General features: G+C 39.7%; 2 protein-coding genes and 1 pseudogene across 2 annotated transcripts in view; 2 read left to right on the top strand and 1 right to left on the bottom strand.

Annotated features, from left to right (window-relative positions):
- Nucleotides 1-17,406, top strand: part of LOC110289197 (glyceraldehyde-3-phosphate dehydrogenase-like) — a 542,712-nt pseudogene that overhangs the window by 203,978 nt on the left and 321,328 nt on the right.
- Nucleotides 7,907-9,906, top strand: Nkx2-4 (NK2 homeobox 4). The gene is made up of 2 exons (XM_021156627.3): nt 7,907-8,357; nt 8,763-9,906. Exons 1-2 carry the CDS (start codon nt 7,907-7,909, stop codon nt 9,365-9,367), a joined length of 1,056 nt encoding a protein of 351 aa, XP_021012286.1. The 3' UTR covers nt 9,368-9,906.
- Nucleotides 14,425-17,406, bottom strand: part of Xrn2 (5'-3' exoribonuclease 2) — a 65,249-nt gene continuing 62,267 nt past the window's right edge. Inside the window, exon 30 of the mRNA XM_021183010.3 lies at nt 14,425-15,775. Coding sequence (XP_021038669.1) covers nt 15,710-15,775 — 66 coding nt within the window. The 3' untranslated portion in view covers nt 14,425-15,709. The remainder of the gene's footprint in view (nt 15,776-17,406) is intronic.

The following is a 17,406-nucleotide window of genomic DNA, read 5'->3' on the forward strand; positions in this document are numbered from 1 at the left end:
ACCCATGCATTCATTGCTGACCAAGATCCTGCACTGCATCCACTTTTGCCCAATTAAGCTTCCCTCCCTCCAGGCCAGCTCTGTGTGCAAGTTGTCTTGCTATCCCAAAGGAGAGGTAGATATGGGGCAGCACATAGCCATCTGGATAAAAATATCCACCTGAGTATTAACTTTGTAAACTTTGTGTAAGTAGTCATTAAAGTGATCAGGCAATATAAAAATAGCCTCTAACAGTTGACACTCAAAGATAGCATAAACCTTGACCCATCACTGTTTCAGACTCGGAAGAAAGAGATGCACAATTTTCTGAGACCTTCTTTCCTCTCCAATTCAGAATATTTACTTAATTCTATACCAATGTCAATCACACTTTTAAGGTTATGTGTGTATCAATTAACTTAGACAAACACATAAAACTCATGATAGCGCTGAGTATATTACAAGACATAAGTGTTAGCGACATTTAGAATTTTAACCTACTGCCACCTTCCAAGTAGGACATGTTCTGAGAAGCTGATAAACTTAGCAGACTTTATAGTCTGTATAGTTAAATATTTTTCTTCCTATACCTTTAATAAAGTTCTTATTTGTGAAATCTTGATAACCTGCCATATATTTTTAAGAGTCAGAGAATAAATAAACTGCATTTTTCCGATACAATTCCTGCTGGGTGTCAAAATATCTATGTGACAAATAGAACTGGCTTGAACACATACAAATGATGCAACCTAAATAAGTAAAGATAAAGACAGTTTGTGGTTAGCTTTCCTTTCCTTTCCTTTCCTTTCCTTTCCTTTCCTTTCCTTTCCTTTCCTTTCCTTTCCTTTCCTTTCCTTTCCTTTCCTTTCCTTTCCTTTCCTTTCCTCTCTCTTTTCCTTTACTTTCCTTTCCTCTCTCTTTTCCTTTCTTTCTTTCTTTCTTTCTTTCTTCTTCTTCTTCTTCTTCTTCTTCTTCTTCTTCTTCTTCTTCTTCTTCTTCTTCTTCTTCTTTTTCTTCTTCTTCTTCTTCTTTTTCTTTTTTAAGATTAGGTCTCACTATGAAGCATAGGCTGACTTCAAACCCACCATCTTCCTTTATCAACCTCTTTACTGCTGGGATTAAAGGTGTGTGCCATGCCTACAGTCATAAATAGATTTTTGTAGTCATGAAAAGTGTTTGACTTTTCATGAATGCTTTACCCATGTCCATTTATTATCTATGAGGATAAATTCAGTCACAGAGACTACATTGACTATACACAACATTCTTTATTTCTTTACTAGTATGGATATAAAACATATACCCTGATTTGCCATTAAAGAACTATAGTCAAATAATCTCTTTATGCCACTGTTTTTTTCATGACAGGGCACTTAAAATGACACTTGTTTCTGCTAAACCTGGTTTTATGCAAAGATGATTTCAGAGGGCACGAGAAGCCCCAGGTTTCCCTTCCATCCTTCAGTGTCTTTAGAAAGCAATTTCTAAAATCACCATTTCCACTACCCTTTTAATCTCTACAAGTCATTAGTAAAAGCTATGTCAAGGCAGTCTGCCAACAGCAGCTCAATCATATATGCACTACCATTGATTATCCAAAAGAAATAGTGTAATTAAGAGAATCCATATATACATATATATATATGTATATATATATATAACAGATTGTTTATATAAAGACAAACTTCAGACATATCCCTTGTATTTAGTATTGTTTATATTGTCTAAAAGTTAACTGTATAAAATTATCAATTAGATTTTTAAAAAACTTCATCTTTACTACATAATTTGTCTTCACCCATTGAGGCTCACCATTTTTTATTATTGAATTAGTGTTGTTCTTAAAACTGATACTGCAGGTTTAGGCTTTTCATTATAGAAATGGTAATTTACCACTTTTGTCTTTATTAGATATTATTATACATTCTTAACACCATACCAAGAATAAATTGCTTTTCATTTAAACTAGTACAAAATTTCTCAAGCAAATCTTATTTCTCTGGAGTTGTATTTTAGACCGAATTACAATGCCCTGTGCTTTGTGATACTTTTGTGTTTTGTGAAATTCTTCTATTTTTCTAAAAGGAAAACAAACAAACCTTTCCCATATAGCTGTCATATTACTTCCTATATTCAAATTTCATATTTAGTATTTTTTAAAAACTTTAAAATAAACATTAGATTTGTCAAAGGGTCAGATCCCATTCTCAGTTTACTTCACAGGTAGGTACTTTAGGGAAATAATTTTCAAGTCTATCTGACAAACATTTTGTGGGTTTTTTTCACTGAGGGTGTTGTTCGAAGCATTTAACCTTGGGGTTGATCCTCAGTACTTCCGAACTGAACCAGCATTAAAACCTCCACTGATATCTATTTGCTTATTTATCGACAGGATCTCCACCTATAGCCCAAGTTGGCTTCAAGTTGACCATAACACACAGGCTAGCCTTGAACCCACAATTCATATGCCTCAGGTGTTACAACATCCAACTTGATTTTATTTTTGAGGCAACTTTATCAATCAGATTTTCCTGATGGTACTCACAATGAATGGAGTAATTAACTGTTTTGTATCAGGCTTTTTAACGCATGTTATTGAGCTAATAATTAAATTGTTTGAATTTTACTCAAACTGTTTTATGAGGTAGACACTTCCTTGTAAGCACAATTATCAGTCAAGTATTCAGACTGATATACATAAACAACTCCTAAATAACATTAGCAATATAGACAAAAAAGAAAAAAGTGAAGAAATTATTCTCTGATTGTAATATTGCTCTAGGTTTTTCTTCTAAAATGTACATAGTACAGCTTTAATAACAATGCAACAGCCTCATAATCAACTCACCAAATGTCAGGCATTGGAGCTCCCTTCAAGTAAGTGATGACAACAAATAACCTAACTGCACAGCTCAGATGTGAAAAAAACACCTTCGATGGCTGCAAGCTAACTTGTAAAGCTAAGGTGATACACCATTAATGTAATTTGCATTGAAGTCATTGAACTAACTTAGACTGGAGAAATTGATTGTGTATGAAGTTATGGATGTATATTTTTTTAAAGGATATGTGGCCGGGCAGTGGTGGCGCACGCCTTTAATCCCAGCATGTGGGAGGCAGAGGCAGGCGGATTTCTGAGTTTGAGTCCAGCCTGGTCTACAGAGTGAGTTCCAGGACAGCCAAGGCTACACAGAGAAACCCGGCCTTGAAAAACAAAACAAAACAAAACAAAACAAAACAAAACAAAACAAAACAAAACAAAACAAAAGGATATGTGTAGTAGTTCCTATTAAGAATGTATAGAGACAAAAAAAATAGATTTTTCTCCCTGCATAAAATAATAGAAATTATTTTTCTTAAAATTCAAAGTATTCTTTTTTTATAACAGGAATTTAATGACATTGTAAAATATGTGAAAAATAAATAGAAATAACAAAGTTTTAAACTTTCAATGGTAGCAAGGTATACACATAAACTTGTTAATTAGAAGCAAAAATTATATTTCAATATTGTTAGTTTTCCTATAGCATATATAACTTTATATATTATTTTAAAACTAACACATTATTTTTAAAACCATAGAAAAGTGTAAGTACCTAGTTTAAGTTTAAATTCCCAAGGTAAGAGAATTGGAATGTAGTAGATGTATTTATACATCTTGTTTTATATACATATACACATATACGCTATTATTTTCTGCTGCAAGTTAAAAACTAAGCTTTCCTATAATGTTAGAAGTACATTGTTTGGTGTGGGTTGCTTTATATTATTTGTTTGTGGAGGGTTTGTTTTGTTTTGTTTTGTTTTGTTTTTGTTCTGGGGTAATCATATCAAAAAGTCACTATTATTATTTAGCCAATGGTAATACTGCTGATATTTTCCATTTGTTCTCATGCTGTTGGAAAGATGCACTACTAATAATTGTACTAACGTGAAACAAACTCATTGGTTACACTCACCATTGGCGAGAAAGCAGAAAACAATTTCTCATCTAAAAATATCTGAATATTTTCAGATTCATTCAAGTGTCTTTTTGTAGGTAGTTAAATCACGAAGATTTTGCACTTTATAAAGAAAATATGGAAGTAGCACTGTGTAACAGAGAAAGTCGTAAGTATAGGAGTAAAGTTGGCCAAAGAAACGTAAAATAATTTAAGTAATCAATTAAAACTAAAAGTGTCTAGGAAAACTAAAAACAAAATTGGAAACTAAATTCCAGAAATTGATAAAATTATCAAAAACTTAAGAATAAACTTCATTTTGTCTCCCTAGCATTTTGTTTATACCTTCAAATTTTGCTGCACAAAACAAGTCCTATTGACATGATTCTTTACTCCTTTCCAAGTAAAAAAAAAATCGCAGTTCTTATATTCCAGCTACTTCTCCAACATGAGAATTTCACTAATCAAATAAGTTTACAAGTATTCCAAACTAATTCTAAGTGCAGCAAGTGTCTCATTTCTACACAGCACTTAGATTCTTGGTTATTCAGCAAAGAGTAATATTTTCAAGAACAGTCACCCTGATGCAGAAATCCAGGAGCTATTGACAATCTATGTGCCACCACAGAAAGACAAAGTCTCCCTCTTGGTTCTTGCTGGAACTCTACTTCAAAAGGGGTCTGTCACAGGTTTCTCCTCTCTCCCCAGGCCCTCTGGCTGAGCTGCCTGACAACTGTAAATCCCAATTGCAGGGAAGACTCTTGCTTCTGATTTTAGAACTTTAGTTTAGATTCTTGTTAGGATTTTTGTTTCTAAAGTTAACTAACATATCAGAAATTTTCAATAAATGTCAATTTTTGGTTTTTTTTTTTTAAGAATGAACCTATTGAATCTTTTTGTCTAGCAGTTTTTTTCTGCTATAGGCTGTCTTATAGTATGTTTTCAGGGTTGTGTGAAACTACAAAAATCTAAACTATGAAAAAGATTCAAGGCACCAAAAACCAAATAAATGCTGTCCCCTGTATGTAAAGTAGTATTGTGCTTCAAGACGTGGAGCCAGTCCTAGCAGAATACAATGTCAAGTGTTGTGAGGAGAGGAAATGGGAAAGGAGACTAGATTAAGAGAGGGAGAACCATCTCTTTTCACTACTGTATTCTCTTTAAGAGTTTCTTTCTTTCCTTTCTTTTGCTAAGTGCTAAGCAAAGGGGAGGGAATAACAAGAAAGCATTCCTGAGAAATACATTTTCGTGACATATAGTCAACAGAATTTAACTATCACTAACTATAAATTTCCATTCACAGTTTGAGCTGAGAATAATTGGATGAAATGAGTTTGATGGAAATCTTCAACAGAGTATCAAGCTATTTTGTCACTAGTTTGATATACTAATGTATACATCCTCCATAGTCTATTATCAAGCTCATGTGCACACATCCAAACAGCAACTACATTTTAAAGGTATGAAATTTCTAGGGTAAGACACAAATAACTGATAAAAGAAAATGTGGAGGATTTTAAGTTTTTTTTTTTTTTCCTTTCAGAACATTTCATGTCCAGGAAAAGAATTTTACTTGGCCTATGATGTTCCTAAACAGTCAGAAAGTGAATTTCAGCAGAAATTCTGTTTTGTTTTATATTTTCATTTTATAGTGGGAAACCTCCAGATCTACGTGCATTGATAAACTGAACAAAATATAGTATAAGCACTTATAAAATTGCCACACTGGAGTTTTACAAATAAAATGTCACAAGATAAATGTATAACTTGAAAATAGAAAATTAATCTGAAAAAGACCTCTAACCACATTTTTCTGGCTTGGCTAGCTCATCAGCATGAAGTTTATGATAATTGCTTCATGTTTGAAATGTGTCTAAGCCTGAAAAAATAATGGTTTGCAAGAAACTTTCATATTCACAGATATTATGACAACTATATTTACTTACCTTATCTTTGTTTAAAGTTTAAGATTACATTTTGTTGTTTTTAAGCTAGTAAGTAGTAAGGAATACAATTTAAAGTAAAAAAAAGTTTAAAACCCACATTGTAAAAGGATCCCAGCATTTGAGTGCCCTCCCCCCTAAAGGTTTCTTTGTGTATCATTAGTTCAAGAAATATAAGTAGGCAGTTCCAGCATAAGTGACCTAACTCAAGTGTCCCAAGTCGAGGAAAGACCTGTAAAAGTAGCATTGTGTCAGAATGTAGCAACACTAATCTTGTTAAGACAGTAACTGATGTCTATAAACAACTGCTAGGACCTGGCATTTTGTTCCACAGTATGTGTTTTAAAATATTAACCACTATTCTGGTTGTCCTTTTCTTTCCATGAGTGATCATATGGCCTTTTTTTCTCCCTACAAAAGGCAGATTCTTTGCAAAAGTACACTGAAATGAACACAGTTGTTGACTAAAATAAAAAGACAAAACCACCAAGGACATTCAAACCACAGGACTGAAACCAAGAAAAAGCTAATGTGGAGCTGTTCAGATCTTCAAGGCATGCGAGTCCAGGTTAGACTTTGGTGGTTACGCTTTTGTTTTTAGATACAATAAAATCTTGCATAAGAAACACTTTTCTTTCTTCTACTCCAGTTTTGAGGAAAACTTTTAAAATGTGTCTTTGTTTCCCCTGCTCATCCCCATGTTTTCCATTTTACTGGTACCTGCACACTTCTTTGTCTTTTGTCTTGTTCAGCACTTACTGTAAGTTCATAAAGTATAAGTTCTTTGTTATGCAGGAACATTTGTATACCAAGAAACGACAATTTTTTTAAAAATCAGCTTATGGGTTTGAATTTTTTCAAGAGAGCTGTCGTTTTAACCTGCTTCCTGCATCCACATCAATGTTGATACTTTTTAAACAGGTTATTTCCCCAACACCACCAAAAGATCCATTACAAACAAGTAGACATACTTGAATTCTCTCTCTCTCTCTCTCTCTCTCTCTCTCTCTCTCTCTTTTCCTCCCTCCCTCCATCTTTCCCTCCCTCCCCCTCCCTTCCCTCTCTCTTTTTCTCTTTCCATCATTCTCTCATATCAGGAATGTGACAGAAGAATAAACCCTAAGTCAGATTCTGGGGATGGGGACAAAGAAAAGATAGCAGTAATGAAGGTGCAAATTAAATATGAAACGTTTTTTAGCAAATACACTTCATCTTGTTCAGTTTCTACCCTGAGAGTAGGAGCACCATACTTACAAGTCAGCATCTCTCTCTGCGTGTTGTACCTCTTCTTTGGATTTGGATACTTTGAGCTAATTTGGAAGTGTCCGTTAGGTTGGCTACAAAATGATGCTTTAAAGGATCTAACGATGCATAAATTAGAGAGCCCTACAATGGCAGAGGACGGTCATTGTACCTCTCCTCTTTATGTGCTCTTATGGTGGGACCCAAGAGCCCCCTTTATTTTTAACACTTTAGATGATGGAGCCAGTGAGGGGCTGGTAGCTAGAAAGGAAGAGAACCCTGAAAAACATCCCCCTCCCAAACTTAACAGCTGTTTGTCCTCCCCCCTCCACCACCCCTCGACGTTCTACTGAACTTTGCCACAAAGTCACTTTAGGAAAACTCACAGTCTGCATGAAACAAGCGTGGCTTTCAGTGGGCTCTGAGTTTTTTATTTCTCTAGGGCTAAAGGTAACCCGGAAAGAAGCGCGATGGATGGAGCTAGAAAGGGGGGCAATCTTTTCCAGAAACACCCAACTGGCCCTTTACCTTTTTTGCCTCCGTTATCTGGAAGGGGGGTGAGAGAAAAAGATGTCAATGACCATTGTTTGCTCGTTGGGGATGTTGCTCCGCCCCCCGAGTCTGTCGTAAACCTGGCGCTGGACTAAAATAAACCCGAGATCCCGCAGCTCGGGGGCTCGCCGCGCCGCGGACAGCTCTCCACTGGCGCTGCCGCCGGGCCGAAGTGGCGGCGGCGACGAGCGGCCGCCGCGTCCCGCCCGCGCCCGCCCCGGGCCCCCCTACCTGGCCGTCCGCCGAGCCATGTCGTTGAGCCCCAAGCACACGACGCCCTTCTCCGTGTCCGACATCCTGAGCCCCATCGAGGAGACCTACAAGAAGTTCGGCGGCGTCATGGACGGTGCGCCGCCCGGCCTGGGGGCGCCCCTGGGGGCCGCTGCCTACCGCGCGCCACCGAGCGGCCCCTCCTCGCAGGCGGCGGCCGTGGCGGCGGGCATGCAGCCGCCCCACGCCATGGCCGGACACAACGCGGCGGCGGCAGCAGCGGCGGCAGCGGCGGCGGCCGCGGCGGCCGCCACCTACCACATGCCTCCCGGCGTCTCGCAGTTCCCGCACAGCGCCATGGGCAGCTACTGCAACGGCGGCCTGGGCAACATGGGTGAGCTGCCCGCCTACACGGACGGCATGCGGGGCGGCGCGGCGGCCGCAGCCACCGGCTGGTACGGCGCCAACACGGACCCGCGCTACTCGTCAAGTGAGCGGGGCCAGACGCGCGGGACTGAGGGCGGGCTGGCGGCGCGGGCTTTTCCCGCCACAGCCGGGGCGCGAGGGTGCTGGCGTCCTGGTCAGCGGCGCCCGAGGGTCGACGCGCGGGGGGTCCTGGCACGCGGCCTCGGGCTCGTGAGGGGTTCTGGGGCCAGGCTGGGGACGCGCGGGGCGGCCCGGGACGCGCGGGGTTTCTCGGGAGCCCCCTGGGGCGCACGGGGGTCGCCGGGCCCCCGGGCGCGCGGAGGGAGCGGGGCTCGGGCCGCGGCGCTCGTGGGGCGGCGCGACCCAGTCGGGGGCCCCGTGCCGTCACTTAAAGCGAGCGGGGCGTCGGCGGGAACGGTTCTCGCAGGCCCGGCGCTCACCGGCCGTCCTTCTTGGGCCCCCTCCCCAGTCTCCAGGTTCATGGGGCCGTCGGCGGGCGTGAACGTGGCCGGCATGGGTTCGCTGACCGGCATCGCGGACGCCGCCAAGTCGCTGGCGCCGCTACACGCGGCCGCGCCGCGAAGGAAGCGCCGAGTGCTCTTCTCGCAAGCGCAGGTCTACGAGCTGGAGCGGCGCTTCAAGCAGCAGAAGTACCTGTCGGCGCCCGAGCGCGAGCACCTGGCCAGCATGATCCACCTGACGCCCACGCAGGTCAAGATCTGGTTCCAGAACCATCGCTACAAGATGAAGAGGCAGGCCAAGGACAAGGCGGCGCAGCAGCTGCAACAGGAGGGCGGCCTGGGCCCCCCGCCGCCTCCGCCGCCGCCGTCGCCGCGCCGCGTGGCGGTACCGGTGCTGGTGAAGGACGGCAAGCCGTGCCAGAACGGCGCGGGCACCCCGACGCCTGGCCAGCAGCCGCAAGCCCCGACGCCCGCGCCAGAGCTCGAGGAGCTGTCGCCCAGCCCGCCCGCTCTGCATGGTCCCGGGGGCGGCTTAGCGGCCCTGGACGCGGCCACCGGGGACTACGGCGGAGGCGTGCTCGGCGCCAACCTGCTCTATGGCAGAACGTGGTGATGAGCCCCGAGGGTCTGCCTGCGACTCGCAGGATCCGCCAAGAAACTGCAAGAACGGATGGGGGAAATGTACAGAAGCTGACCCTTTAGTGCATGGAGATAAGAACGAATGAGTCACGGAGAGGGTCAGGCTGCTCTGAACCTCTTTACTGGGGGTGGGAGAAGGCAACAGCCCCGGACCGAATAATGTGACACCACACTCTGAAGTGGTGATTTCCCTTCTTTCAGAAGTTCCTAAGTTATGCGGAAGAACTGACTGACGGAATACGCATTCACCACGTTCCTAACCAAAGCTCTCAGAGTTTTAGAAGTCGGAAACTTTGTTGGTGTTTGTATCTCTATAAATCAACCAGCTTTTCACGATGAATCCTTGAAGTGGAATTTATTTTGGGAGATTAATTTGCAAAGCCCCTCCCCTAAGTGCAATTTCGTTAATGCTTGATTGAAAGTAAATTGAATTGTAGCCCAAAGTGGATCATATACACAGCAACGTGATTGCTGAGGAGTAACTGCCATTTGGGTAAAATAGAGAAATGGAATAAAAAGAATCGAAACACTAAGTATACGGATTGTTACCGTTTTTACACTTAAATGCTGATTTTAAAATATTTTGTTCATTATTAGGCAACCAAGTAATTGTATATTATCCTAGAAGAGTACAACCCCCATCCCGACCCCAACCCAAGATGCAGCTCTTTTTTTTTTTTTTTTTTTTTTTTTTTTGGTTTTTCTAGACAGGGCTTCTCTGTATAGCCCTGGCTGGCCTGGAGCTCATTTATATAGAATCTGGCCTTTCCAAATCAGCTGATAAAACATACCCTTTTATTCTATAAACATGGTATTTATTTTCTTTAAAGTATTTTTACTTGAATTTGGTCTCCTTGACAAAGTACTAGAAAAAACAAGTAAAACTGACACTATTACCACCAATCTACTTCAAAGCAAGTTAAAAAGAATAAAGGTGATTTATTGAATTGTTATCATACTATACAGAAAAAGTAAGATAATTATACGTTTCCATCATATTTAGAACGTAGTAGTTGCACCAATTTTATCGGTGTTTTATTGTATAAATAAATATATTTACTCTTTATTATGCCAATTAATATTTTCAGCATTTCAAATGAATATTTAAATATAACTTTAAAAGGCCTTAAGTACTTTTTCTAAAAGTCAAGAGGTCATTTCTTTTTAAGTGTTGTAGGGATTTTTTCCTTTTTTCCTTTGGCCAGTGTGGCAACACAGCTCTTTAATCATTAAAATAGTCATATTGGAGGAAATAGAACCGACTGAATAGTGTGAACTTATAGGACTAATGGAAGTTTAAGAAATAATATGCGCAAAACATGCTTTCAAAGAATCAAAACAGATGGTCACCAGAGATACCAAACCTCTTCTAAATTTCTATGTTTTAGAACAAATCTGAGTGTGAAACACTATTTCCTCTCATGGTTTGAACATTTTTCTGGAAAGTTCAAAGGGACTGCATAGAAAGGTACATAGAAGTCAAACTTGCACTTTCTCCAAAATGTATTTTATAAAGTAAATTCTCTCTCTCTTTCTCACTCTAAATTAACTCCAGTTCCTTTCAAGGCAAGAAAAGGGAGGGGCCATGAGGCAAAGAGATTTGTCTTTTATCAAACCACCGTTGTGCATTTTTGGAGAATGAGATTTAATTTTAAAAGCATTTAATAAAATCTCAGTAGACAAAATAGTCTAAAAATGGTGCGATAAACACAGAAAAGTCTCCCAGGTTGAGTTTTTGCATTATGTAGTAGATTGACTTCAGAAATCAGTATTAATCTTTACTGGTAAAGCTATTACTGATGTGCTGTAGTTCAAAGTGCTTTGTTTTCATCTGTTTGATTACACTACCTCTAGAAATTCACACCATTTGCAATATTTTTTTTTTTAAACAGGCCATCACTTACAAAAACAATAGCTTTATAGTCCATGGGCATGAAATGATGCCCTAAGAAAAATAAACCTATAACAGTTCTACACACACACACACACACACGTAGCTTATTTCCAGACAAAGAATCCTTTAAATTAAATGAACTCTATTGGAAATAATGTCACCAGAAGCAAACAATCTTTTTTCATTTGCTATTTTCTGAAAGTATATGTACTGTAGCCATATCTTTTTCCATTCAGCATTTCTTAAGTAGGAAAAAAAAAAAAAAAAAAAAAAAAAACAAGCTTGAGGTAATTGCTGCGGAGGGCTTAACATTCTACACCCAGAGACTTACTGAGCACGTCCTGATAGGAAAAGGTTCGATTCCTGAAACATTAAAAGAAATGTTTTTTACTATAGAATTCCACTTTCTGATTAATGCAAAGCAAAAGCCTTTTCCTTCTTTTGCAGTTGGTGCTTCACAGATCCTTTATAAAAATACAAACGGCTAGACTAGGTGAAACTCATTAACTGAAGAGGAGGATAAGTGTCTCCACAGCCAAGAGGGAGAACTGGAGCAGGGGCTGGGTGGAACAAAGCCCTCTCAAAGTTTAGCAGAGGCCATAGCAAAACCGGGTTTCAGAAATGCTAACTCTGCAGATGTGACATTTTGCAGTACATTTTGGGGTCTAGCATCTTTTCTAGTGGAGGAATAGAAACCAAAATGCAGAATGAAAGTTGCAGAGGGTAACAGCAGGGATTGCAGGTACTTCCCTGTAATCTTCATTAGAATGCAAATTAAAGTATGGGAGTGCGTGCAAATTTGAAGGACACAAGAAGGATGTTTTGTAAACGCAAGGGTAAGAGTGTAACCCAGTTGTCCTATTTAAGGCTTTGCTTAGAACTACAATCTAAAGGTCAGGACAAATAGTTAACACAAATGCGTTCAAACTCCATTCTGCTAGTAGCTGTTTACTTTCAATTTAAAGCAAATCAGAGACTCAATTCTGTTCACCCAATACAAATATCTTACATAGGCTTGCTTTATTAGCTGCACTGAACAGTAATGCTTCTAAAAATGAATCTGGGTCCATAATTTTATTAAAAAGCATATAGATTTGATTTTTAGATGAGTTTGTGCAGATGAGAAAGTAATGCATTATGTGGTAGCAATATAAATCCCAGTTCAGATACAAAGCAAGGATATTTCCTTGCCATTTAGTGCCACAGTATCATGGTGGACCTCTGTATGTTAAAATTTAGGTTTTTTTTTTTTTTTTTTTTTTTTTTTTTTAAACGCTGTGAATGCCATCCTCAGGCCCAGCAAGCTAGACAATGAATACATTTATAAAACGTAAGCAGCCCTTTTACGGCTAGTGAGAACTGATGAGTAGCTATCTGGGGACATTTCAAAGATCCCCAGACTGGGGAACCATTTGCACAAGTCACCTTGTGCTCCTCTATCCAGTGAGTGTGGAGAGTTCTTTTTGGTCTCCAGGTTAAGTTTTCTAAATTTAATGGTGATGAAAGTTTCTGGCATAAGGGTTTTAGTTTTGCTCAGTTTTGCTTTAGATAATTTATCTGTAATGAAGTGAAACTTTTTTTTTTAATCTCTGTAACTTTAGTAATTGTTTAGGTAACTTCTAATAAAAAATCTGTTAAGCTGTATAAGCTTAAAGTGCACAATTTCACAGTAGTGCCATTTTATACATACAAATTAAGGCATGTCATCTTTTTTCTCCAATTCTGGAAGTAGGGTAAAGAAAAACAGCCACAGAACATGTTGAAATTAATGATGAATGGACGAAGCATATTTCAAGAATGGGCCACTTGTTACTTTGTTAGTTCCTTGACCTTTTTCCTGGTTAGAAATAGAGGACAGAGTCACCAGGAATACAGCATCTTAGTTTTCTGACCAAGCGTGGGCAGAAGTCTTGAGAATCAAGGCAGAGTTGCAAAGTCACCCTGTGGCCTTTAATTGTGGTAGACTGACTCTCGAGAATGTCTAGATTTTAGATTTCTAGGCACAGCTAAATTTGGTTACAGTCAAAACTTCGAATTTTAAACAGGAACCTGGTGGGGTGGGGCCAATGTTTCTGACTTTCTTATAGGTTCAGCGTGTTTTCTTGCCTGGAGAATTGTGAATATGCAGACTGCAGTACTGCATCCAGGGAGTGGAGAAAGGATGCTACAATGCCCCCAAGATTGAAGGTCTGAGATTCCACACACTCACTCTACTCCACATTTGTCTATTCCTGGGTAGGCTGTGAGGCTTCTGAGTCCTAGGCTTAGGGGAGACACTGGGCCAACTGCCTCAGCCTCCAGATTCCACAGGGAGGTGAATCAGGACACAGCCCAACCTTCACTATGAGGGGCAGCTCACAGTAACCTGCCAGCCCTGTGCTCCCAGGCAACTCAGCCTCAGCTGCAAAGTGCTTGTGCATCCCAAACCTTCATCCTAGCCAAATCCCTGAGCATCTGACCTCCATCTAGAAAGGAGGATTCCTACCCAACACCCAGCTCTGTTATATCCCAGGTCTTTGCAAAAAAAGAATTAACCTACAGGTCATTATATCCTATCTGCCTTTGAAAAGCTTAATGGCAGTCATTAACTATTTGCAGAAGGTTTTATACTTTCACATCACCCCTGTGGGGCTCTAGAACTAAGAAGGTTGCTTTTTCCTTACTAGGTCCTCTCAGCATATGTCTCCAGGTACTGACTTAAAATAGTTCAGTGAGAACCTCCCTGAAAAAAGATGCCCCAAAGGTAACATAATGGAATACAAGTAGCAAAACTAGCCTGTTGCCTGTAACACTAAAACTTGAGGGAACATTTACATCTGTAAATATCCTTGAAAGCTTTAAACAGCACTTTACTGAAGTAACAGCATTTTTCTCTTCTAACACTAAGAGATGGCAGAAGAGGAGAATCTAAGGGTTCAGGAACTGAGCAGATGTTCTCTGGGCACACCCACCTGTTTCACAAGAGAGAACCTACTGTCAGCTAACTTCATTATGCCCTTTACTTGGACTTCTTCAGGACCTGTCAGCCAAAACCAAAATTTAAAAACTAAACCAAAACCAGGGAATTGAGGAAATAAAACGCATTAGTGTGGGTTTGGAGAATTCATGAAACTATATAAAGACAGACACATGTTCCCTTTGGAAGATAGAGTACTTTATTTAGAAGGCTAAATGAGAGACATTAATAGTAGGATTCATTACTATAATGTGGCATGAAGGTAACACACAAAGGTTGACAATTGCTAATGGCTACTCTTTGTTCCAACAATAAAATGACCCTGCTGCTTTCACCATCATCAGCAATGAATTTAAGTTTCAAAATGCCTGTCTATTCAAAGGTGGATTGTTTTCCCCACATAATAAAAAATTAACAACTGTGCTTTAGCTGTGTTCTAAAGAACCAATGTCCTAGGTGAGATGGTCCCAACGAAATCTTACTTTACAATATTAGGCTAGAAAAGCTGAGACAAAGAAAGCCTCAGTCTTCACAGAAACGTAACCGGTCTAAGTTTGTTTTGGTAATGAAATGAAAATAGCTGTGTCAACTCTAAACATGCACTTAGGGAGTTAGCGTGCTCAAATGAAAGGGAGTAAGATCCAGACTGAATGCCACTGTAAAATATCACTTAAAATATGCTGAGTATTGATTCTTTAGCTAAAAAACTTCAACTTGAATTTTTAAAAATGATCCCTAAATAAGAGATTTAGAAGCCCTTAAAACTAAACCACAAATATGAAATTTGTAAAAATGTAAATATTCAAAGATTTACTAGTAAAATACTAATATAATAAATGCTGCTCTTGAAGCGCTAACCGTATCCTCTTAAAACATACCTTGACACTGACTGGCTCTTGACATTTAACTGTAGGAAATGCTTTCTGTGTAAGCTGGCACTGTAAATAAATCTGCATAGGCACCATAAGTCAAGACTTTCAGCTGAGATAATCAGACACCAGACACCAACATTTTTAAAGTTTAGCTTTATTTTTATTTTTTTTTACTAAAGTCCACAAATTTCTGTAAGTCAAGTACTTTAATGAAATGTTTTCAAAGAAATGTTGAGCAATTTATGCTCTAGTCTGCAGAATGTGCAGCTCAAATGTCCATACCTAATTATTAATGTGCATTAAAATCAGCATAGAGCTGTTTTGAATTTTAACCATAATGAAAACCCAGGACTCCGAATTTCGTCAAATGTGTTTACAAGCAATAATAAATTCAGACCCACTGTATTATGCCATACACATCTCTGGAAAGCAACATGAAACAGTGAGATCAGATCAGTAAAAATATACACACAGTTAAAAGAAATACACAAAGTACTGTAGTTTTATTAAAAACTACTACTTGAGAAAGAAACCTTTCCACAAATAGCATAAAAATGTAGACTGGAAAAGGAATGTGGAAAGCTTTACAAAAGCCTAGTTCCAACTGTATCTTCCCGAGGGTGGTGGCAAAGGGTATTTCCGTCCTTCTCTGGGATATCCCTGAAAGTAAACAAAAGAAAGAATTTATCTTCAGGATTAATAACCCCTAATATAGACATTACTCTCCGTGGAAGAGCACCTCCTCAAGAAGCCGCAGACTTTTTCTTAAGGTACATCCCATGGAAAGTCTTCAAAAGTCTGTGTTCAAACAAAGCTGAAGACGCAAACAAAGTTTGAATTATTGAACACTAACTCCACAGCATTAATAACAACCACATCTAGGAAACTCCCTAAAATGCAGACAAATGAACAGTGAAATGCATCTTGTAAGTGTGTAGAGTGGGGTTTATTTTTATGTCTGTATCAGTTCTTTGAGAATTTCCATGTATTGTGATTATATTCATTCCCTTCCCCTACTCTTCTCAAACCACCCAACTTGTCTCTCTCTTTTTTTTTTTTTTTTTTTTTTTTAACCCATCAAGTACAATTTGTGCTGCCCATATATATACTTTTGGCTGTGTGACCTTTACTGGTAGTCAACCTACCAGGATCTACACCCTACCGGGAGCTAAACCCAAAAACCATTCAAACATTCCCTCTTTTTCCCAGTGATTTCTAGTTGCCAATAGCTCCTTAACTAAGGGAAGGAAGGACTTTGTGTCTACCTCCCCTCTCTATGCTGGATTCTGTCTGGTCTCGGTCTGCAGATATTGTGCATGCTGTAAAGACAGTACTTTAAAATTTTCCACCATTCTGAGTCCTTGGTAGGAAACTCTCTTCATTTAACCAAAGGAAGGGACTTACTGAGGCCTAATGGCCAGTTATTTTTAAGAATATATATATATGCTCAATGAAAAACAGAACATTAACAAAACATTATTAAAACGCTTACAAAACATTTCCATACAAAAACAATTCGTAATTCTTTTCCTAAAGGTCTGGGAATACAGCTCAGAAGTAAGAGCATCTGCTGGGTGGGTGTGGCACGGGTTTGGGGCTAAAGGGAAGAGGAGCTTCCTACTTAGGACTCGAGGTTCTAGTTGATCACTTAAACAGCTTACACTCACTCTATGGCATGACAGATCCTGGAGGCTGCAATGTGGGCTAAGGACGTGTTGAGATATATTAAGGTCACTACAAATAAAATGAAAGCATCATTCCCTTTAACAATAAACTCTAACTTCAATAGTTGCAATTTAACAAACACTACATGGAAACATGACTAAAACGAATGAGTTATTTCCAAAAAAGAATCTTCCAACTTGTTTACATATCTTCTCAGCAAAGAATTTCACCTTTTCCAACAGCAGAGTCCCTCCAAAAGGAAAATCTCCTTGGCCACTTCCTGAGGAAAGATGAACTAACTGGGGTTCAGTGTCCCCAGCTCTGCCTCCAAACTATGAGATCACAGGCTTTCAGTTCCTGACTGTAAAACGAAGTAACTGCACACAGAATCTTCCATGGTTTCTCATGTCTTCATCTTAAAATGCTGTTATTTTAACTGCCTAGTGCCACCTAAACTCCAGTAGCACAGACAGCAGTAATTTCCTAATAGGACTTTTCAAAGGTGTTGGGTAGAAAAAAATGTAAATTCTGTGGAATGATTTAAATGAATCAAACAAAATTTTCTCAAAGGGCATTGACTGTAAGTAATTAAGGTGACCATTTTCTTGTATAGTTGAAACAGGCTT

The sequence above is a fragment of the Mus caroli genome, unplaced genomic scaffold (assembly GCF_978045245.1).
Source record: "Mus caroli unplaced genomic scaffold, Mus_caroli_1 scaffold_2, whole genome shotgun sequence".
Classification (NCBI taxonomy): Eukaryota; Metazoa; Chordata; class Mammalia; order Rodentia; family Muridae; genus Mus; species Mus caroli.

Excerpts from the sequence above, each read along its gene's own strand:
- Nkx2-4 (XM_021156627.3), top strand. The coding sequence starts at position 7,907 with ATGTCGTTGAGCCCCAAGCACACGACGCCCTTCTCCGTGTCCGACATC. Across the intron at positions 8,358-8,762 it reads GGACCCGCGCTACTCGTCAA|TCTCCAGGTTCATGGGGCCG; the intron begins GTGAGCGGGGCC and ends CCCCCTCCCCAG.